The 22305-nt window shown below is 44.4% G+C and overlaps 1 protein-coding gene across 16 annotated transcripts in view; it reads right to left on the reverse strand.

Annotated features, from left to right (window-relative positions):
• The window catches only part of col25a1 (collagen type XXV alpha 1 chain), a 406953-nt gene that overhangs the window by 7548 nt on the left and 377100 nt on the right, over positions 1-22305 (reverse strand). For 11 of the 16 annotated variants that reach the window (XR_003878287.1, XR_003878288.1, XR_003878294.1 and 8 more), the window contains 13 exons: positions 19880-19903; positions 18661-18705; positions 18531-18575; positions 18235-18315; positions 17961-18023; positions 17684-17734; positions 10157-10183; positions 9486-9566; positions 6502-6537; positions 6277-6330; positions 6143-6196; positions 5959-5985; positions 130-216 (listed from right to left, as the gene is read on the reverse strand). Coding sequence is in view for 4 of the 16 variants with exons in the window: in XM_029753448.1 (XP_029609308.1) it covers positions 130-216; positions 5959-5985; positions 6143-6196; positions 6277-6330; positions 6502-6537; positions 9486-9566; positions 10157-10183; positions 17684-17734; positions 17961-18023; positions 18235-18315; positions 18531-18575; positions 18661-18705; positions 19880-19903 (675 nt within the window). In the remaining 12 variants the exon portion in view is untranslated. Of the gene's footprint in view, positions 1-129; positions 217-5474; positions 5529-5958; positions 5986-6142; positions 6197-6276; positions 6331-6501; positions 6538-9485; positions 9567-10156; positions 10184-17683; positions 17735-17960; positions 18024-18234; positions 18316-18530; positions 18576-18660; positions 18706-19879; positions 19904-22305 lie in introns of all 16 variants that reach the window. The other 5 variants (XR_003878292.1, XR_003878289.1, XR_003878296.1 and 2 more) reach the window with 5 other exon arrangements.

Genomic DNA, 22305 nt, shown 5'->3' on the forward strand with positions numbered 1-22305 from the left:
GACAGAATCATTTTCTGTGATTTTAAGCTTTTTCGGGTCTTTTTCATGGCTGGTGGGTGCCAAGTTAGCCAGGGCGGCTCCTCCTTTTTGGGGGCCAACTGTCTTACGTCACTCTTAGCTTGGACATACCAATGGGCAGGGTGCATCTAATCCAGGGGCACCCTGTTCTCCTTTCTCCCCCTTAGGCCCTTTTTTTCCCTTCTTTCCCTTCTCCCCCTGTGGATACAATGATTTAGTCAGGTCAATAATTTTTCCACTCAGAGATGAAGGGTGAATATTCTCTGAGTCCAACGAGAACGACCATTTGTGTTTCTTTTTTTTTCATTTGATTCACAATTTGGAAATCTCATATAACTAATCAAATTAGAAGATGAAACCTGAACTATATATCACCGTTTGCAGAATTTCACAAAGTACAAAGTTGGCTAAACTGCATCTTTTACGAAATGTCATACCTGGGTAGAGCAAGGCCAATTTAAGCATCATTTAAGGATAGACCTTAAAGATTAAACTTTTCGTTGGCACTTTATTCTACGGTACTGTTTCCACTGGTATTTACCTATTTATGTGGTAACATTTGGTACTTTCTGGAACTTATAATTACCTAGTTCCAAATAGTGCCTAGCGGTGCTTGATTTGATAAATTCCAAAGAAACCTAATATATTATTAGATTATTATTGTGTCATTACAATTTAACCATGCCAATTGTCATTATACCTGGTAATTTCTATACCATTTAATAAAGTACTACAGCAGGACGGGACAAAATATTAATTTACAGTGAGCTACAAAAGTATTGGGACAGTGACATATATGTTATTGTTTTTGCTCTGTGTATTAAAGTAGTCAAATATATAGTATTTGGTCCCATATTCCTAGCACACAATCAAGCTTGTGACTACAAACTTGTTGGATGTATTTGCTGTTAGTTTTGGTTTTGTTTCAGATTATTTTGTGCCCAATAGAAATGAATGGTAAATGATGTATTGTGTCATTTTGAAGTCACTTTTATTGTAAATGAGAATAGAATATGTTTCTAAACACTTCTTCATTCATGTGGATGCTACAATGATTATGGATAATTCTGAATGAATCATGAATAATGATGAGTTACCGACGCATACAGTGCCTTGCAAAAGTATTCACCCCCTTGGCGTTTTTACAACTGGTAATTTAAATGGATTTTTATTTGGATTTCATGTAATGGACATACACAAAATAGTCCAAATTGGTGAAGTTAAATGAAAAAAATTGCTTGTTTCAAAAAATTCAAAAAGAATCTAAACAGAAAAGTGGTGCGTGCATGAAGCTCCTATGAAGCCCCTAAATAAGATCTGTTGCAACCTATTACCTTCAGAAGTCACATAATTAGTTAAATAATTTCCACCTGTGTGCAATATAAGTGTCACATGATCTGCCACATGATCTCAGTATATGTACACTTTTTCTGAAATGCCCCAGAGTCTGCAACACCACTAAACAAGGGGCACCACCAAGCAAGCGGCACCATGAAGACCAAGGAGCTCTCCAAACAGGTCAGGGCCAGAGTTGAGAAGTACAGATCAGGGTTGGGTTATAAAAAAATATCAGAAACTTTGAACATCCCATGGAGCACCATTAAATCCATTATTAAAAAATGGAAAGAATATGGCACCACAACAAACCTGCCAAGAGAGGGCCGCCCACCAAAATTCACGGACCAGGTAAGGAGGGCATTAATCAGAGAGGCAACAAAGCGACCAAAGATAACCCTGAAGGAGCTGCAAAGCTCCACAGCGGAGATTGGAGTATTTGTCCATAGGACCACTTTAAGCCGTACCTGCCACAGAGCTGGGCTTTACAGAAGAGTGGCCAGAAAAAAGCCATTGCTTAAAGAAAAAGGTGTGTGGGAGACTCCCCAAACATATGGAAGAAGGTAATCTGGTCAGATGAGACTAAAATTGAGCTTTTTGGCCATCAAGGAAAATGCTATGTCTGGCGCAAACCCAACACCTCTCATCACACCGAGAACAACATTGTGGTGGTAGCATCATGCTGTGGGGATGTTTTTAGTCGGCAGGGTCAGGGAAACTGGTCAGAATTGAAGGAATGATGGATGGCGCTAAATACAGGGAAATTCTTGAGGGAAACCTGTTTCAGTCTTCCAGAGATTTGAGACTGGGACGGAGGTTCACCTTCCAGAAGAACAACGACCCTAAGCATACTGCTAAAGCAACACTCAAGTGGTTTAAGGGGAAACATTTAAATGTATTGGAATGGCCAGGTCAAAGCTCAGACCTCAATCCAATTGAGAATATGTGGTACGACTTAAAGATTGCTGTACACCAGCAGGAACCCATCCAACTTGAAGTAGCTGGAGCAGTTTTGCCTTGAAGAATGGGCAAAAATCCCAGTGGCTAGATGTGCAAAGCTTATAGAGACATCCCAAGAGACTTGCAGCTGTAATTGCTGCAAAAGGTTTTGACTTTGGGGGGGTGAATAATTATGCACGCTCAAGTTCCTTTTTCAAGTTCCTTTTTTTTGTCTTATTTCTTGTTTGTTTCACAATAAAACATATTTTGCATCTTCAAAGTGGTAGGCATGTTGTGTAAATCAAATGATATAAACCCCCCCAAAATCTATTTTAATTCCAGGTTGTAAGGCGACAAAATAGGAAAAATGCCAAGGGGGGTGAATACTCGCAAGGCACTGTAAATACCAAATACTAAACTTTTGACTACATTAATACACATAGAAGTGAATTTGTCCCAATGCATTTGGTCCCCTAAAATGAAGGGACTATGTACAAAAAGTGCTGTAATTTCTAAACAGTTCCCCTGATATGGATACCCTCAAATTAAATCTGACAATCTGCACTTAAATTTTTTTTTTACATTTTAGTCATTTAGTAGACGCTCTTATCTAGAGCGACTTACAGTAGTGAATGCATTCATTTCATACATTTTTTTCTCACCGTACTGGTCCCCCGTGGGAATCGAACCCACAACCCTGGCGTTGCAAACACCATGCTCTACCAACGGAGCCACACGGGACCAGGCAACCTCATAGTCATTGTATCATTTCATATCCAAAGTGCTGGAGTACAGAGCCAAAACAACCTAAAATGGGTCACTGTCCCAATACTTTGGTAGCTCACTGTATTTCTTCAAATGTTTCATGGAGCTCTCATTTGGACAGGTTCCTATTGCACGGTTTAAATAAGCCCTGAATAGATTAATCGACACAAGGACCACAGTTGCACAATGGTCCACAGTGGTCACAATTGTCAGCTCAGAACATTAAGACACTGCAAATTAAGGGGGATATATTAAAAGTGAAGCTATTGATTATATGGGGAGGGAGGGAAGACATACTGTAGTCAATGTTAGATAGGAGAGGTACCAGAACTAGGGACCAGGAATTTGGAAGTCCAGAACATTCCTCAGAATAGGAGGAGGGGGAACGGTGGGAAGAAGCAGAGGAGAGGAAAGAGCTGGTCACTTGGGACGTACAGTAGAAGGCACAAGGGAAGAGAAAGAGTAGCAGGGAAAACACCTTCAGAGGCACAGAACACACCCCATTCCACCAACTAGAAATAGCAAAAACTCCAGTCCACTGCAAAAGTGCATAATCAGGGTTGAGGTCTGTTTAATTCCCACTGAGTCTATTCAGAAAGTACATTGAAATTCAATTTGTTGGTCAGAAGTATTTTCAGGAAGTATTTATGTATTGAATAAAATTGTCCTGGTACCCATGTTGCCAAAAGACATTAAACCGTAATATATATGGTTTCAGAATGCATTAGGTATGAAGAAGCTTAATGAACATGGAAAATTCAAATTACATTATTCATATTTGCCAGAGAACGTGTGACAGCACTGTGTAGGCCAGGCTAGGATTGCACTGTGTAGGCCAGGGATGGGAAACTCCAGTCCTTGGGGGCTTGATTGGTGTTACATGTTTACCCCAGCCTGAGCTAACACACCTGACTCCAATAATTAACTAATCATGGTCTTCAGTTTGGAAAAAGTATGACACCAAGCAGGACTGGAGTTGCCCCTCCTTGGCGTAAGCAAAATAAGTAATACAGTATCATTGGGACACTAAAGCAGTATACTGACACAGACGGTCAATGATACAGGCTATTTAAAAAGACCAGGTCTACAAGCAGGGTCAACAACAGGCCAAAAAACACAACATGGGATGTTAGAAGGGTTATGCTCATGCATGGAAACTGCAGAAAACCAATAGAAAGATGATTTACAACTGCCTGTTGTCAATGGACGACCTCTCAATTCACTTTTAGTCTAATTTGCTATTATGTTCAGCTTCTTATTATGTGAATGTAAGTGTTTACAAAAAAAGTAAAGACCCATTATTTCAATCTTTGGAGGCTTCAAAATGTGATTTGATTGAAATGATTTTGATAAATGAAATGACAAATTATTCAATGGTGAATAACAATAGTTGACATTTGAGAGAATTGAGAATGGAATTTAGAGTTAAAGGGAAATGTCTGAATTTTTAAACTTCATATTCATTATCTCCATAATCCTCCCAACATCAACAAATGTGAAAATAATGCATTTCTACGTTTTGTAGTCAAAAAGACAGAGGAAGATAGTTGTTTCCAATGACATCATCAACCAATTAGTAGACAATTAGTAGACAATGCCTACTCATAAGTGATTCAAATCACATGATGCACACCGATGATGTCATTGGAAACACTTATCTTCCTTCTTTTTTCGAACAAAACATACAAAACAAACATTTTCAAATATATAAACAAACACTTTCTTATATCATGTTGATGTTGGGGTGGTGCTGATAAATATGAAGCTCAAAATTTAATTGGACTTTAATCTAATAGTGGAGGTGCATAAAGATGGACCTGTGCACTTACCACAAATGCCTCATCTCTGTATTGTACATTGCTCTCCTTTACTCTTTTTGTGTGTGTCGTCATTAGCTAAGTATACATGAATAAAATTTTGGCTCCAAGATGCCGGCAATTTGAGAAACCGAAAAAGTATATTGTGCTTATTTATTGGCGCGTTGAACCATGTCGCGTGCCATAGTTTATAAACTAAGTGGACAGGGGTAAAACAATAACATCATATCTGAATTCTGACATCTTTATGCACCTTTGCCATATGACCCTCATAATGACTCATATAAATGCTCATACAATTTATATAGCACATTAGCACTATTCATCCCGAGACCCACAAATTATGTCATCAATAACCCAATGAATTTCACTACAGCTATGTCAAATACCATACCACTCCTTCCACATTGTCATAACAACTGTCATATGTCCACTCCACTCAATTAAAGTGATATTCAATTTTCAAAAGATATTCATTGGTGAATCCACTTTGTAAAGAAAAGGCTTAGTTCCTTTCCTTCATTGTCCATTGACACCAGTTCTTCTACATAAAATTATGGGGGTGTCATTCATTCCCCAAGGTAGCATATCTAGATCTACCTTTTCTCCTCTTTCCCCCAGGTCGCCTTTCTCTCCCCTTAAGCCTGGCAACCCCTGCAAAATACAACTAGTTCAGTACTGGTGCCCTGGGGAGTGAATCTGATAAGACCTGATCTAAGAACAGTGTAGATAGACCATCCAAGGAGGGTCACTTCTCTCTCTGACAATGCTACAACCCTAGAAAGGTGAGAAGATGAACATAGAGTAGGAGGAAGAGAGAGGGACAATAAAAGAGATACAAAAAGAACACAAGGGAATGTGCATTATGGAGGAAATGAAGGTACTCAGTGAGAAAGACAGACTAGTGCTGTCATTTTGACAGCCTTATACATCCAGTATATTTGCAGAATGTACTTTGATACAGTTTACATTCATGATAAAATGAAATGACTCCTCTTCACGAACATATTAAGAAATAACAGCATGCAATATAGGATACAGATATCACAGGTCTGACAGGGACAGACAGAACTGCCTCACTCACATCAAGGCCAGGTGTTCCAGCCGCTCCCTGAAAGTAAACACAGAATAACCTAAGAGCTTTTTCAGATACTGTACTACATGTTTTAAGCTAGTTACGAACTTGTAAGACTGAAATAAGATTGTGATTGTTATTAGAACTGTATTGTGTGTTGGCTGGGGTTTTGTTTTTATCAGAGCACACTTACAGGAAGTCCATAAGGTCCCCTTGGCCCAAGTTCACCTGCAGCTCCTCTCTCACCCTGACACAAGCACAAATAGGCATCACATTTTCACAACACAGGCAACCTTTCTTATATCATATAATTTATCACACACTTACTCTGTCCCCCTTTGGCCCGGCTGGACCGGAGGGACCAACAGGCCCGTCCATACCCTGTGGAGAGGTGGACACAATCGTAAGCAATACCTTCAGGTAAGACAACACTTTGGTCAGACTACATTCCCATATACTGTACCATAATGTTGATATGGTCCACCCCAACCTTTCCTCATGGAAAAGTGTGTGTGGGGGGGAGGGGGTGACGCTGGTTCACATGAAACTCACCCTAATTCCAGGCTTGCTGTCCAAGCCGGAGGCTCCCTTTGCCGTTATGGATGTATGAGTGACATGAACAAGGCGGAATTAATACAAGATGAACACAGTGAAAAGAACAATTATTGTTTAAGGTTGTTATTGGGACGGTGGAAAACAAAACAGTGTTTCCCCTATATTCATTTAGCAGTGGCGGGTCGACACTCGTTTTCAGTGTAAACTTAAACGGCTAAAACCAGATACTAAAACCCCCAAAAATCTGTACATGTACACATACAGTTGAAGTCAGAAGTTTACATACACTTAGTTTGGAGTCATTAAAACTCATTTTTCAACCACTCCACACATTTCTTGTTAACAAACTATAGTTTTGGCAAGTCTGTTAGGACATCTACTTTGTGCATGACACAAGTCATTTTTCCAAATAGTGTTTACAGTCATTATTTCACTTGTAATTCACTGTATAACAATTCTAGTGGGTCAGATGTTTACATACTCTAAGTTGACTGTGCCTTTAAACATCTTTGAAAATTCCAGAAAATGATGTCATGGCTTTAGAAGCTTCTGATAGGTTAATTGACTCAAATGATAGACATAATTTGAGTCAATTGGAGGTGTACCTGTGGATGTATTTCAAGGCCTACCTTCAAACGCAGTGCCTCTTTGCTTGACATCATGGGAAAATCAAAATAAATCAGCCAAGACCTCAGAATTTTTTTTCCAAACGCCTGAAGGCACCACATTCATCTGTACAAACAATAGTACGCAAGTAAAAACACCATGGGACCACGTGGCCGTCATACCACTCCTAGAGATGAACGTACTTTAGTGCGAAAAGTGCAAATGAATACCAGAACAACAACAAAGGACCTTGTGAAGATGCTGGAGGAAACAGGTACAAAAGTATCTACACTGCTCAAAAAAATAAAGGGAAAACTTAAACAACACAATGTAACTCCAAGTCAATCACACTTCTGTGAAATCAAACTGTCCAATTAGGAAGCAACACTGATTGACAAAATTCACATGCTGTTGTGCAAATGGAATAGACAACAGGTGGAAATTATAGGCAATTAGCAAGACACCCCCAATAAAGGAGTGGTTCTGCAGGTGGGGACCACAGACCACTTCTCAGTTCCTATGCTTCCTGGCTGATGTTTTGGTCACTTTTGAATGCTGGCGGTGCTTTCACTCTAGTGGTAGCATGGGACAGAGTCTACAACCCAAACAAGTGGCTCAGGTAGTGCAGCTCATCCAGGATGGCACATCAATGTAAGCTGTGGCAAGAAGGTTTGCTGTGTCTGTCAGCGTAGTGTCCAGAGCATGGAGGCGCTACCAGGAGACAGGCCAGTACATCAGGAGACGTAGAGGAGGCCGTAGGAGGGCAACAACCCAGCAGCAGGACCGCTACCTCCGCCTTTGTGCAAGGAGGAGCAGGAGGAGCACTGCCAGAGCCCTGCAAAATGACCTCCAGCAGGCCACAAATGTGCATGTGTCTGCTCAAACGGTCAGAAACAGACTCCATGAGGGTGGTATGAGGGCCCGACGTCCACAGGTGGGGGTTGTGCTTACAGCCCAACACCGTGCAGGACGTTTGGCATTTGCCAGAGAACACCAAGATTGGCAAATTCGCCACTGACGCCCTGTGCTCTTCACAGATGAAAGCAGGTTCACACTGAGCACATGTCACAGACGTGACAGAGTCTGGAGACGCCGTGGAGAACGTTCTGCTGCCTGCAACATCCTCCAGCATGACTGGTTTGGCGGTGGGTCAGTCATGGTGTGGGGTGGCATTTCTTTGGGGGGCCGCACAGCCCTCCATGTGCTCGCCAGAGGTAGCCTGACTGCCATTAGGTACCGAGATGAGATCCTCAGACCCCTTGTGAGACCATATGCTGGTGCGGTTGGCCTTGGGTTCCTCCTAATGCAAGACAATGCTAGACCTCATGTGGCTGGAGTGTGTCAGCAGTTCCTGCAAGAGGAAGGCATTGATGCTATGGACTGGCCCGCCCGTTCCCCAGACCTGAATCCAATTGAGCACATCTGGGACATCATGTCTCATCATGTCTCACCCAATTTATTGTGGGAAGCTTGTGGAAGGTTGTGGAAGGCTACCTGAAACATTTGACACAAGTTAAACAATTTAAAGGCAATGCTACCAAATACTAATTGAGTGTATGTAAATTTCTGACACACTGGGAATGTGATGAAAGAAATAAAAGCTGAAATAAGTAATTCTCTCTACTATTATTCTGACATTTCACATTCTTAAAATAAAGTGGTGATCTTAACTGACCTAAGACAGGGAATTCTTTACCATGATTAAATGGCAGGCATTGTGAAAAACTTAGTTTAAATGTATTTGGCAAAGGTGTATGTAGACGTCTGACTTCACCTGTATAAAGTATGAAAAAAAGATAATGAATGGATCTATATATATTTTTTAAACAAGATCATCTTTGAGAACTAACAACTACCTAAATTAAAACTAGACAGTCAGGGAGAATCTAAAAAAAAAAAAAAAGCATGATTTTGATTTTATTGTGACGTTTGAGTCAATCAAATAGCATACGAACACGGCATAAGCCATGGCAAAATGTGTAAAATTGCCGTAAATGAGGTTTAAAACAGCAAAATGTTGTCTCTGCTGCCAAGAGGAGAGCCTGTAAAATGTTTGGTCTGAGACTGCACGCCCCCCACCTACGCTAACTTTACCACCACTGGTGAAAGAAATCCTAGGGGAAACACTGCAGGGAGGTTGAAATGCTGTTGGCACAAGCAGGCGAAGGAGAGAGAAAGACAAACGCAGGAGAAGACAGACAGATACAGACACAGAAGAGACACAAATAAATATATGCTGTGCAGGAATGCACACAAAGAGCAGAAAATAGACCAGGGGCTGAAAGCAGAGGAGAGGGTTTTGGGGTGGAAAATGGAGGACAGGGTTGTGGTGGTGAGATGATTTCTCAGGATGGAGGACTGAGTGTTGTACTTACGGGGAGGCCCAGGGGTCCTCTGTCCCCCTTGTGCCCTGACTCCCCGCGTACTCCCTTCAGACCATGATTCCCAGCCTCCCCCTAAATACAAGAGGAGTGGCAGAGGTTGACTTAGGAGCAGGGGATGAGCAATATGTGGATGGACAGAATTCAGTAGACACATACTGCTGCAAGCTCCATTTCCCTAGATCCTGGTCCTGGATAACTATAAGGTGTGCAGGCTTTTGTCCCAGCTCAGTATCGACACCCCTAATTCAACTAATCAACTGCTCATAAAAACTTTCATTAGCTGAAGCAGCACATTTGTGCTGGGCTAGAGAGCTGCCTGCCTACTGCCTCAGAGTCAAATTCATTAATAGCTCCATTAATGTCCCAAATATAATTTTCTCCAGCCAAATTGTCCTGGCAGATTATATAAAACATTTGGTAGCAGAGGGCATTGGGATTGGGCCAAACTATTCTATCACAGCCCAGATTTCTTTGCAGGACATTGGAATTTGCAGCATGGTATACAGTTTGCCAGTACCTAACAAGGAAAGGTATAATAATATTACATTTATCTAATGGTTACACTATTAACATTTGAATGTGTTTTGCATGCATTTTATAAAAGCAAAAGCAAGCTGTCTTATCTGCAAAATTGCAAAAGCAATTTTCTTATCTGGATTTACCTTTGGTCCAGGGAAGCCATGGGGTCCCTGAAAAACAGAATCAAGAAAATGCATGTGTTTTGATTAGTTGTATCATTTAATTTGACCTGATGACATTTTGACATGGAATTAATGTAATTTCCTACTAAATAGCAGTTTCAGGAAAATGCATTAGGAGCAAGCTATGACCGTTCACTTCAGAAGAAGCTACGGTTGTGAAACTCAATACATTATCTTATTAGTGGATCCATGATAAACTTTTACTATACCTCTGTTGTTTGATCTAAGTATGTTTATGTGGGCATTGTTGTGGAATAACACTGGGAAGATAACTAGCCCTATATCGCTGAGTGAACATGCAGATAATGGGAAAACTTCTGTGAAATCAAACTGTCCACTTAGGAAGCAACACTGATTGACAATACATTTCACATGCTGTTGTGCAAATGGAATAGACAACAGGTGGAAATTATAGGCAATTAGCAAGACACCCCCAATAAAGGAGTGGTTCTGCAGGTGGTGACCACAGACCACTTCTCATTTCCTATGCTTCCTGGCTGATGTTTAGGCCACTTTTGAATGCTGGCGGTGCTTTCACTCTAGTGGTAGCATGAGACGGAGTCTACTACCCACACAAGTGGCTCAGGTAGTGCAGCTCATCCAGGATGGCACATCAATGCGAGCTGTGGCAAGAAGGTTTGCTGTGTCTGTCAGCGTAGTGTCCAGAGCATGGAGGCGCTACCAGGAGACAGGCCAGTACATCAGGAGACGTGGAGGAGGCCGTAGGAGGGCAACAACCCAGCAGCAGGACCGCTACCTCCGCTTTTGTGCAAGGCGGAGCAGGAGGATCACTGCCAGAGCCCTGCAAAATGACCTCCAGCAGGCCACAAATGTGCATGTGTCTGCTCAAACGGTCAGAAACAGACTCCATGAGGGTGGTATGAGGGCCCGACGTCCACAGGTGGGGGTTGTGCTTACAGCCCAACACAGTGCAGGACGTTTGGCATTTGCCAGAGAACACCAAAATTGGCAAATTCGCCACTGGCGCCCTGTGCTCTTTACAGATGAAGCAGGTTCACACTGAGCACATGTGACAGACGTGACAGAGTCTGGAGACGCTGTGGAGAACGCTCTGCTGCCTGCAACATCCTCCAGCATGACCGGTTTGGCGGTGGGTCAGTCATGGTGTGGGGTGGCATTTCTTTGGGGGGCCACACAGCCCTCCATGTGCTCGCCAGAGGTAGCCTGACTGCCATTAGGTACCGAGATGAGATCCTCAGACCCCTTGTGAGACCATATGCTGGTGCGGTTGGCCCTGGGCTCCTCCTAATGCAAGACAATGCTTGACCTCATGTGGCTGGAGTGTGTCAGCAGTTCCTGCAAGAGGAAGGCATTGATGCTATGGACTGGCCCGCCCGTTCCCCAGACCTGAATCCAATTGAGCACATCTGGGACATCATGTCTCGCTCCATCCACCAACGCCACGTTGCACCACAGACTGTCCAGGAGTTGGCGGATGCTTTAGTCCAGGTCTGGGAGGAGATCCCTCAGGAGACCATCCGCCACCTCATCAGGAGCATGCCCAGGTGTTGTAGGGAGGTCATACAGGCACGTGGAGGCAACACACACTACTGAGCCTCATTTTGACTTGTTTTAAGGACATAACATCAAAGTTGGATCAGCCTGTAGTGTGGTTTTCCACTTTAATTTTGAGTGTGACTCCAAATCCAGACCTCCATGGGTTGATAAATTGGATTTCCATTGATTATTTTTGTGTGATTTTGTTGTCAGCACATTCAACTATGTAAAGAAAAAAGTATTTAATAAGATTATTTCATTCATTCAGATCTAGGATGTGTTATTTTAGTGTTCCCTTTATTTTTTTGAGCAGTATAGTATTTCAGGTGCAAGAATCCCTTAACACTCCAGATAGGACAAGTCCTGACCATAAATACAATCATGAAATGTGACTACTTGGCTTTGGATAGTAGTTATCGGGCCAGTTACCCAGACACATATTAAGCCTAGTCCCTGACTAATAAGCATTCTCAATGGATATTTTTAGCCCAGGACTAGGCTTAATCTGTGTCTGGGAAGATACCTCAAATAGGACAAGTTTGTTTGACAATCAGAATACATACATTTTTGTCAACTGCTTATGATAAATAAAACCATAAAATCATACAATTGTATTACTTGACTTTTGTCTATGTCCAAGGATGATAGGTACTGCAGTGTGTAAAATATTTCTCAGCATAATTTGAGACACTCAAATTTTGGCCACAAATGTATTTACATCCCTGTTAGTGAGCATTTTTCATTTGCCAAGATAATCTATCCACCTGACAGATGTGGCATATCAAGAAGCTGATGAAACAGCATGATCATTACACAGGTGCACCTTGCGCTATCGACAATTAAACAGCACTCAAAAATGAGCAGTTTTGCCACACAACACAATGCCCAGGACTCCACATCTGGCTTCTTCAACAACCTGTCAGAAACCGTTTCATATGCGTGCTCATCGTCCTCACCAGGGTTTTGACCTGACTGCAGTTTGGTGTCGTAACTGATGGAATGCTACCATTGCTCACTCATTTTGCTCTCCTGCGCCTGACGTAATGCACCAGCTACACTCACCTTCTGACAGAATCAGACACCCCCGGATTAGGGGTCGAGGAGCGCGTCCAGCAGCAGGCGGCCATGATACAACATCTCGGCATCGCCATGGATCGCGTCCTGCAGAATATGAATCGCTGGAAGAGAAGAGGAGTTCCTCCAGCGCCTCCACCAGCACCACCAAGGGCACCACTACTCAGCCCTCCTTCACCCGGTCCCAGTGGGATTCAGCTCGATCTTCCGAAAGACTATGATGGGACGGCTGCGGGATGTTAGGGGTTCCTACTCCAGCTGGAGCTCTACCTAGCAACCGTCCACCCGGCTCCTTCGGGCCGTGAGAGCATGTCCATCCTCATCTCCTGTCTCTCAGGGAAAGCCCTGGAGTGGGCCAACGCCGTATGGGAGGAAGGAGAAGCGGTGTTGGACCAATTGGAGGATTTCACCCGCCGCTTCCAGGCAGTTTTCGACCACCCGCCTGAGAGTAGAGCGGCGGGTGAACGTCTCATCCAACTTAGGCAGGGGATGAGGAGCGCACAGGAGTTCTCTCTGGACTTTCGGACTCTGGCCGCCAGCGCGGCATTATACGACAGGGCCCTGATCGATCACTACCGTTGTAGTTTGAGCGAGGACGTCCGTCAGGAGTTGGCCTGAAGGGACACCACTCTCACCTTTGACCAGCTGGTGGACCTGTCCATCCGGATGGATAACCTGCTGGTCTGTCGATTCCATCCCCCAGCACCACAGCTCCTACGCCCATGGAGCTGGGAGGTGCTGCACGTAGGGCGACCGAAGGAGGGGCCGGTCCATGCACCATGTGTGGCCGCAGAGGGCACCGCTCAGGGCTAATTAGGGAGGCCACCGCTCCACTGGGCATGGTGACGTGGGAGGGTCACAAGGAGAAAATCAGTTTTTTCCTTATTGATTCTCCTGCGTTTCCCGTGGTGCTGGGCATACCCTGGTTGGCCTGTCATGACCCCACTATTTTGTGGCAACAGAGAGCTCTCACGGGGTGGTCACGAGAGTGCACGGGGAGGTGTTTAGGGGTTTCCGTTGGTGCGACTACGGTGAAAAGTCCAGACCAGGTCTCCACCATGCGCATCCCCTCTGAATATGCCGATTTGGCTCTCGCCTTCTGAAAGAAGAAGGCGGCTCAATTACCACCCCATCGACGGGGGGATAATGCGATAAATCTCCTGGTAAACGCAGCACTTCCCAGGAGTCACGTGTATCCCCTGTCACAGGAGGAGACGGCAACTATGGAAACATATGTCTCCAAATCCCTGGGGCAGGGGTACATTCGGCCCTCCACTTCACCTGCCTCCTCGAGTTTCTTGAAGAAGAAGGATGGAGGTCTGCACCCGTGTATTGACTATCGAGGTATCAACCAGATCACTGTTAGGTACAGTTACCCGCTACCTCTCATAGCCAGTGCGATTGAGTCAATGCACGGGGCGCGCTTCTTCACCAAGTTGGATCTCAGGAGCACTTACAACCTGGTGCGTATCCGGCAGGGAGACGAGTGGAAGACAGCGTTCAGTAACACCTCAGGGCACTATGAGTACCTCGTCATGCCGTACGGTTTGATGAATGCACCATCGGTCTTCCAGGCCTTTGTAGACAAGATTTTCAGGGACCTGCATGGGCAGGGTGTAGTGGTGTATATTGATGACATCCTGATATACTCCGCAACATGCTCCGAGCATGTGTCCCTGGTGTGCAGGGTGCTTGGTCGACTGTTGGAGCTTGACCTGTACGTCAAGGCTGAGAAATGTCTGTTTTTCCAACAGTCCGTCTCCTTCCTAGGTTACCGCATTTCCACTTCAGGGGTGGAGATGGAGAGTGACCGCATTTCAGCTGTGCGTAATTGGCTGACTCCCACCACGGTAAAGGAAGTGCAGCGGTTTCTAGGGTTTGCCAACTACTACCGGAGGTTTATCCGGGGCTTTGGTCAGGTACCGGCTCCCATTACCTCACTGCTGAAGGGGGGACCGGTGCGTTTGCAGTGGTCAGCTGAGGCAGACAGGGCTTTTGGTCAGCTGAGGGCTCTGTTTACCTCAGCTCCCGTGCTGGCTCATCTAGATCCCTCTTTGGGGTTCATAGTGGAGGTGGACGCGTCCAAGGCTGGGATAGGAGCCGTGCTCTCTCAGCGCTCGGGCACGCCTCCAAAGCTCCGCCCCTGTGCCCTCTTTTCGAAGAAGCTCAGCCCGGTGGGGCGAAACTATGACGTGGGGGACCGGGAGTTGTTGGCTGTCGTCAAGGCCTTGAAGGCGTGGAGACATTGGCTTGAGGGGGCTAAACACCCTTTTCTCATCTGGACTGACCCCCGCAATCTGGAGTACATCCGGGCGGCGAGGAGACTGAATCCTCGCCAGGCAAGGTGGGCCATGTTTTCACCCTATCAATACAGACCAGGTTCCCAGAACATGAAGGCAGACGCACTGTCCCGGATGTATGACACAGAGGAGCGGCCCATGGATCACACACCCATACTTCCGGCCTCTTGCCTGGTGGCATCGGTAGTGTGGGAGCTGGACGCGGACATCGAGCGGGCGTTACGTACAGAGCCCACTCCCCTCCAATGTCCAGCTGGTTGTCTGTACATTCCATCTACTGTCCACGACCGTTTGATCTATTGGGCCCACACATCACCCTCCTCTGGTCATCCGGAGTTGTTCGTCGGACAGTGCGCTGTCTTAGTGAGAAGTACTGGTGGTCCACTTTGGCTAAGGATGTGAGGGTTTATGTCTCCTCCTGCTCGGTGTGCGCCCAGTGCAAGGCCCCTAGGCACAGAGGGAAGTTACAGCCCTTACCCGTTCCACAACGGCCGTGGTCGCACCTGTCGGTGGATTTCCTCACGGATCTTCCTACATCACAGGGTAACACCACGATCCTGGTCATTGTGGATCAGTTTTCTAAGTCCTGTCATCTCCTCCCTTTGCCTGGTCTCCCTACGGCCCTACAGACTGCGGAGGCCTTGTTTACACACGTCTTCCGGCACTACGGGGTGCCTGAGGACATAGTATCTGATCGAGGTCCCCAGTTCACGTTGAGGGTCTGGAGGGCGTTCATGGAACGTCTGGGGGTCTCGGTCAGCCTTACTCTTCAGGGTTTTCACCCCGAGAGTAACGGGCAGGTGGAGATTATGAACCAGGATGTGGGTGGGTTTCTGCGGTCCTATTGCCAGGACCGGCCGGGGGACTGGGCGGCATTCGTGCCCTGGGCAGAGATGGCCCAGAACTCGCTCCGCCACTCCGCCACTCCTCCACTAACCTCTCCCCCTTCCAGTGCATACTGGGGTACCAGCCAGTTCTGGCGCCTTGGCATCAGAGCCAGATCGAGGCTCCTGCGGTGGATGACTGGTTTAGGCACACTGAGGAGACATGGGACGCCACTCATGTGCGCCTTCAGCGGGCCGTGAGGCGCCATGTGTATCTCCTCAGGCCGGTGGTGGCTGGTCCACTCCAGGAGTCTGAGGTGCGGGAGTTTCCTCCGCACCCTCTGGACATCGAGGGGGCCCTGGCGTATGCAGTTCGATCCATACTGGATTTGAGGTGTCGGGTGAGGGGCCTTCAGTACCTTGTGGAGTGGGAGGGGTACGGTCCGGAGGAGAGATGCTGGGTGCCGGTGGAGGACGTGTTAGACCCATCAATGCTGCGGGAGTTCCACCGTCTCCATCCGGATCGCCCTGCGCCTCGCCCTCCGGGTCGTCCCCGAGGCCGGTGTCGGTGCACTGCTGGAGCCGCGCGTCAAGAGGGGGGTACTGTCACGACTTCCGCCGAAGTCGGTCCCTCTCCTTGTTTGGGCGGCGTACTGTCACGACTTCTGCCGAAGTCAGTCCCTCTCCTTGTTCGGGCGGCGTCACCGGTCTTCTAGCCATCGCTGATCCACCTTTCATTTTCCATTGATTTTGTCTTTGTTTTCTACACACCTGGTTTTCATTCCCCAATTACATGTTCATATATTTAACCCTCTGTTTCCCCCATAATTTTGTGCGTGATTGCTTCTATGTTCATTTTGGTACATGATGGCTGATTTCTCGACGGGTGCTGTTTTCACCCGTGCGTAATATTTACCGTTTTGTTATTGGTCAAGTGTATTTGTTACCTTGTGCCTTTATTTTTGAGTAAAGTACGTTACTCACTCAATTTGCTCTCCTGCGCCTGACTTCATGCACCAGCTACACTCACCTTCTGACATGTACAGCTTTAAGAAAAGGGTGGTACCATATTGTCTCTTTGAACTATGACACATATTGCATGAACAATAACATCAACATGAACAATAACTTCAGGGTCTTGTTATTTCATCTACATGACACATTATAACAGCTTAGACTGAAACGCCATGACACTGAATCCAAAATTCACTGGCAATCTAAAATCTGACTGGCTTGCACTTACATTTCCTTGTATGGTAATATGCCTCTTGGCCACTGCATAGACCAGCCAGAGATGCATTTTAGTTGTTTACCACTCAGAAAAAAAGGTGCTCTCTAGAACCTTAAAAGGTTCTTTTGGCTGTCCCATTTTGAAGAACCCTTTTTGATTCCCTGTAAGAACCCTTTTGGGTTCCATGCAAAACCCTTTCCACAGAGGGCTCTACATGGAACCCAAAAGAGTTCTACCTGGAACCAAAAAGGGATCTACCTTGAACCAAAATGGGTTCCCCTATGAGGACCGAAGAACCCTTTTGGAACCCTTTTTTTCTAAAAGTGTAGTGGATGTTCTAGGGTAGGGGTTGCAGCTCTGGTTCTCGAGGGTGTCACACTTTTACTCCAACCGAACATAAACACACCTGATTCAAATAATCAACTAATAGTCTTCACTTTAGACAACAATTACAATTTGTTTAATTAGATGTGTGTGTGTGACACAAATACGGCCCTTGAGGACTGGAACTGCCCAACCTTGATTTAGGGGGACAACTCACCATGGGGCCTGGGGGGCCATGGGGCCCAGGTGCTCCAGGTTGGCCAATAATCTGCATGTGAGAGGGAGACAATCTGATCAGGTTGAACCAATATTACTCAAATGGTTACATAATCACCATTATATGGCTTTTGTCATCATATAGCACAGTAAGATCATACACTGACCGTTTCAGGCCTATGAAGTGAGAAAACCCTGATGCTTTATTGGTATCTTGAATAAATGCATTGCCATATGTAGATGTAATACATTTGTATGTCCGTTTTGAGTTAACTTACTGAGGGCCCTTCAGGACCAGGCAAACCAGAATCACCCTTATCTCCTTTCAATCCATTGACGCCCTAAGAAACAGAACATTCATTATGACATTCTAAAGAATGCTGCTCAAAGTGTTCAAGACTTAATAAATCAACAGTCAGCATATCTTATCTGTAAATGCTGTCCTACAAAAGGAAGTTATAGTGGTTATTGTCAACACTGAAGCTATTTGCTATCACCTATTGGTGTCAGGAATAATTTAATATGTGTTAAGGTTAGTCAATAGACTCTTACTGGTAAACCAGGTAAGCCAACAGTTCCTTTATCTCCAGATGTGCCAGGGATTCCCATGTCTCCTTTGGAACCTTTGAAACCCTGGGCAGAGGTAGAGTAATCAGAATGACAATCAAAATGGGAAAATGTATTGCAGGGGTGTCAAACTAAATTCCTGGAGGGCTGTGTGTCTTCCTCCCTCATATTTGATTAATGATTAGTTAGGAACTCCAATGTAAAAATCTTGAAGAATGGCTTTTGATGGCCTATATCTTTACTAGGCATGACTGGGTACTGAGACATCTGGTTCTACTTACCCTTTCACCGTCCAGTCCAGGGAGGCCAGGCATGCCTTGATCTCCCTGAAACAGAGAATGTATTTTGGCAATGGATTTCGCTGCTTGCTGCACACACACATACGAACGCTCACAGAGAGTGATGGATTACCTTGATTCCCTCTGGTCCTGATAATCCAGGAGGCCCAGGGGGACCCTAGATTCACAAGATAAATATTCTATTGTTATTACCATCATATACGGGGTGACAGGTATAGTGGTTAGAGCGTTGGGCCAGTAACCAGAACAAGGCAGTTAACCCACTTTTCCCCGGTAGGCCGTCATTGTAAATAAGAATTTGTTCTTAACTGACTTGCCTAGTTAAATAAAGGTTAAATAAAAATAAAATACACATGTAGTACATGAATATAGGCCAGGGTTGGTGTCAATTCCACTCAAATTCAGTCAATGCGGCAATTAAATAGAAAATAATGGACAATTTGTAAACTCATTACTCAAATTGACTGAAATAGAATAGATAGACACAAACATATCCTTACACATGTTACGAATCACTTCAAAATTAACATAACAATGATGATGGAAAGAGATCACAACAATTCCCTCACCAAGGTTGCAAGGATAGTGTGGGTCAACTGCAACTAACAATCAGATCATCTTATTTCTTATGTTTAAAATAATCTCCATATCCTCTGAAAGTAAGTGCCAAGTTACAGTATAGCAAAGTTAATTTGATAGGTGTCCTTTAATATAAATAGAAGTTACCAAGAAACCTGAGATCACCATAAGCCAGAAAATGTGAATATGTTCAACACCAATATTACAATATTAAATATGAATCTGTTTATACACATGAACTTTCTAGGTTACACATATTGCCATGAAAGGTGATACAGTACATGGTAGCCTGAGTGCCAGTCTGTTTGTGCTGTCATGCTAACTCCTTGTCATTCGCTGTCATAATACCAAACAGTTTGGCTTGACAATGACAGCAATGGAGTTCCAAAAAGTACAAACAGATCTGGGACCAGACTAGCAACATGGTGGTGTACACACATACACTTCTTCAGAGTTGGGATAGTTTGTGGGGGTTAATGTCTAGTGTCTTTTAATGATTGACGACATTGTGATGGACTTCAATACATTTCTTTCACACTTGAGTGACCACTCCCAATATGAAAATGCTTACGCCATCTCACAGAAGCACAAACACGTAATTTAGGAATTATCGTTGTCTTAGTGTTAAGCAACAATGTGTGGGAGTTACATGTTAGCTGGGAAAAGAGGATAATGAGCAGGGGAGGGCAGGGTGGGGTTGGGTTCATGATGGGTCAATGGTACATCACTCAAACAGAATAGAGGTGAATTACCGTCACTGTAATAGTGGTAATCTTCTGTGGTCGGCCAGGGAGGAGGCGAAAGATAAGATAACTGGTTATGCACGAAACAAACCTGTCAGCATGCTATAGTTCTCCCTCTTCACTAACCTAGCATACAAACTGTGCCAGATGGAATTTGAACTGTCTGGAGTATTTGAAAGCATTGTACAGTACACTCAGATGTAGGTTCACAAGCAATTTTATTAGTCAGATAGTAGGATAAGAATGAGATCCTCTGTTGTAAAGGTGTCATAATGCTTTAAAAGGGGACTGTAGTAGATTGCCTGACATCCACTGAAGCACAGAATTATACATTTTCAAGACCATTAAAGAATATGGAATTTTAATGCTGTAAATTTGACATGATTGTGGTGGGGGCCACATAAAAATATTTCACCATTAACCCAAATCAAAATAGTACTTCAGAGGTTAATCTAACAACTCATCTATCTCATATAGGAATGCAGCTCAAAACTGACATTCTGAACAGCAAGCAACACAATTGGCCAGACATTAATGTTTAACTTATAGGAAAAATCCACCCAAAACAACAAATTCCTATAATTTACTGTAACCACGTTTCCATCCACAGTTTTTATGCGAGTAAAGTCATACTGTATAATAAAAAAATCACGACAGCTATGATGGAAACAGGTCGTTACGCTAGAATTGTATACAGTGAGGGAAAAAAGTATTTGATCCCCTGCTGATTTTGTGCATTTGCCCACTGACAAAGAAATGATCAGTCTATCATTTTAATGGTAGGTTTATTTGACCAGTGAGAGACAGAATAACAACAAAAGAATCCAGAAAAACGCATGTCAAAAATGTTATACATTGATTTGCATTTTAATGAGGGAAATAAGTATTTGACCCCCTCTCAATCAGAAAGATTTCTGGCTCCCATGTGTCTTTTATACAGGTAACGAGCTGAGATTAGGAGCACACTCTTAAAGGGAGTGCTCCTAATCTCAGCTTGTTACCTGTATAAAAGACACCTGTCCACAAAAGCAATCAATCAATCAGATTCCAAACTCTCCACCATGGCCAAGACCAAAGAGCTCTCCAAGGATGTCAGGGACAAGATTGTAGACCTACACAAGGCTGGAATGGGCTACAAGACCATCGCCAAGCAGCTTGGTGAGAAGGTGACAACAGTTGGTGCGATTATTCGCAAATGGAAGAAACACAAAAGAACTGTCAATCTCCCTCGGCCTGGGGCTCCATGCAAGATCTCACCTCGTGGAGTTGCAATGATCATGAGAACGGTGAGGAATCAGCCCAGAAATACACGGGAGGATCTTGTCAATGATCTCAAGGCAGCTGGGACCATAGTCACCAAGAAAACAATTAGTAACACACTACGCCGTGAAGGACTGAAATCCTGCAGGGCCCGCAAGGTCCACCTGCTCAAGAAAGCACATATACATGCCGTCTGAAGTTTGCCAATGAACATCTGAATGATTCAGAGGACAACTGGGTGAAAGTGTTGTGGTCAGATGAGACCAAAATGGAGCTCTTTGGCATCAACTCAACTCGCCGTGTTTGGAGGAGGAGGAATGCTGCCTATGACCCCAAGAACACCATCCCCACCGTTAAACATGGAGGTGGAAACATTATGCTTTGGGGGTGTTTTTCTGCTAAGGGGACAGGACAACTTCACCGCATCAAAGGGACGATGGACGGGGCCATGTACCGTCAAATCTTGGGTGAGAACCTCCTTCCCTCAGCCAGGGCATTGAAAATGGGTCATGGATGGGTATTCCAGCATGACAATGACCCAAAACAGACGGCCAAGGCAACAAAGGAGTGCCTCAAGAAGAAGCACATTAAGGTGCTGGAGTGGTCTAGCCAGTCTCCAGACCTTAATCCCATAGAAAATCTTGGAGAAGATCTGCAAAGAGGAGTGGGACAACATCCCTCCTGAGATGTGTGCAAACCTGGTGGCCAACTACAAGAAACGTCTGACCACTGTGATTGCCAACAAGGGTTTTGCCACCAAGTACTAAGTCATGTTTTGCAGGGGGGGTCAAATACTTATTTCCCTCATTAAAATGCTAATCATTTTATAACATTTTTGACATGCGTTTTTCTGGATATTTTTGTTATTCTGTCTGTCACTGTTCAAATAAACCTACCATTAAAATTATAGACTGATCATTTCTTTGTCAGTGGGCAAACGTACAAAATCAGCAGGGGATCAAATACTTTTTTCCCTCACTGTAAATGCCGACATATAATATATAATAATGTTTGGCATGGTAGGATCTTTTTCTGTCAATAAAATGTATTATGCGAGAAATGGTTGTGAAATGCCTTTATGCGCAAATATTGATATAATAACCATCATATTGAAGTAAACTTGGAGTCACGCGATTATATGGTGTGTGGTCCTCACATTATGACTCAGGAAACCA

The sequence above is a fragment of the Salmo trutta genome, chromosome 5 (genome assembly GCF_901001165.1).
Source record: "Salmo trutta chromosome 5, fSalTru1.1, whole genome shotgun sequence".
Taxonomy (NCBI): Eukaryota; Metazoa; Chordata; class Actinopteri; order Salmoniformes; family Salmonidae; genus Salmo; species Salmo trutta.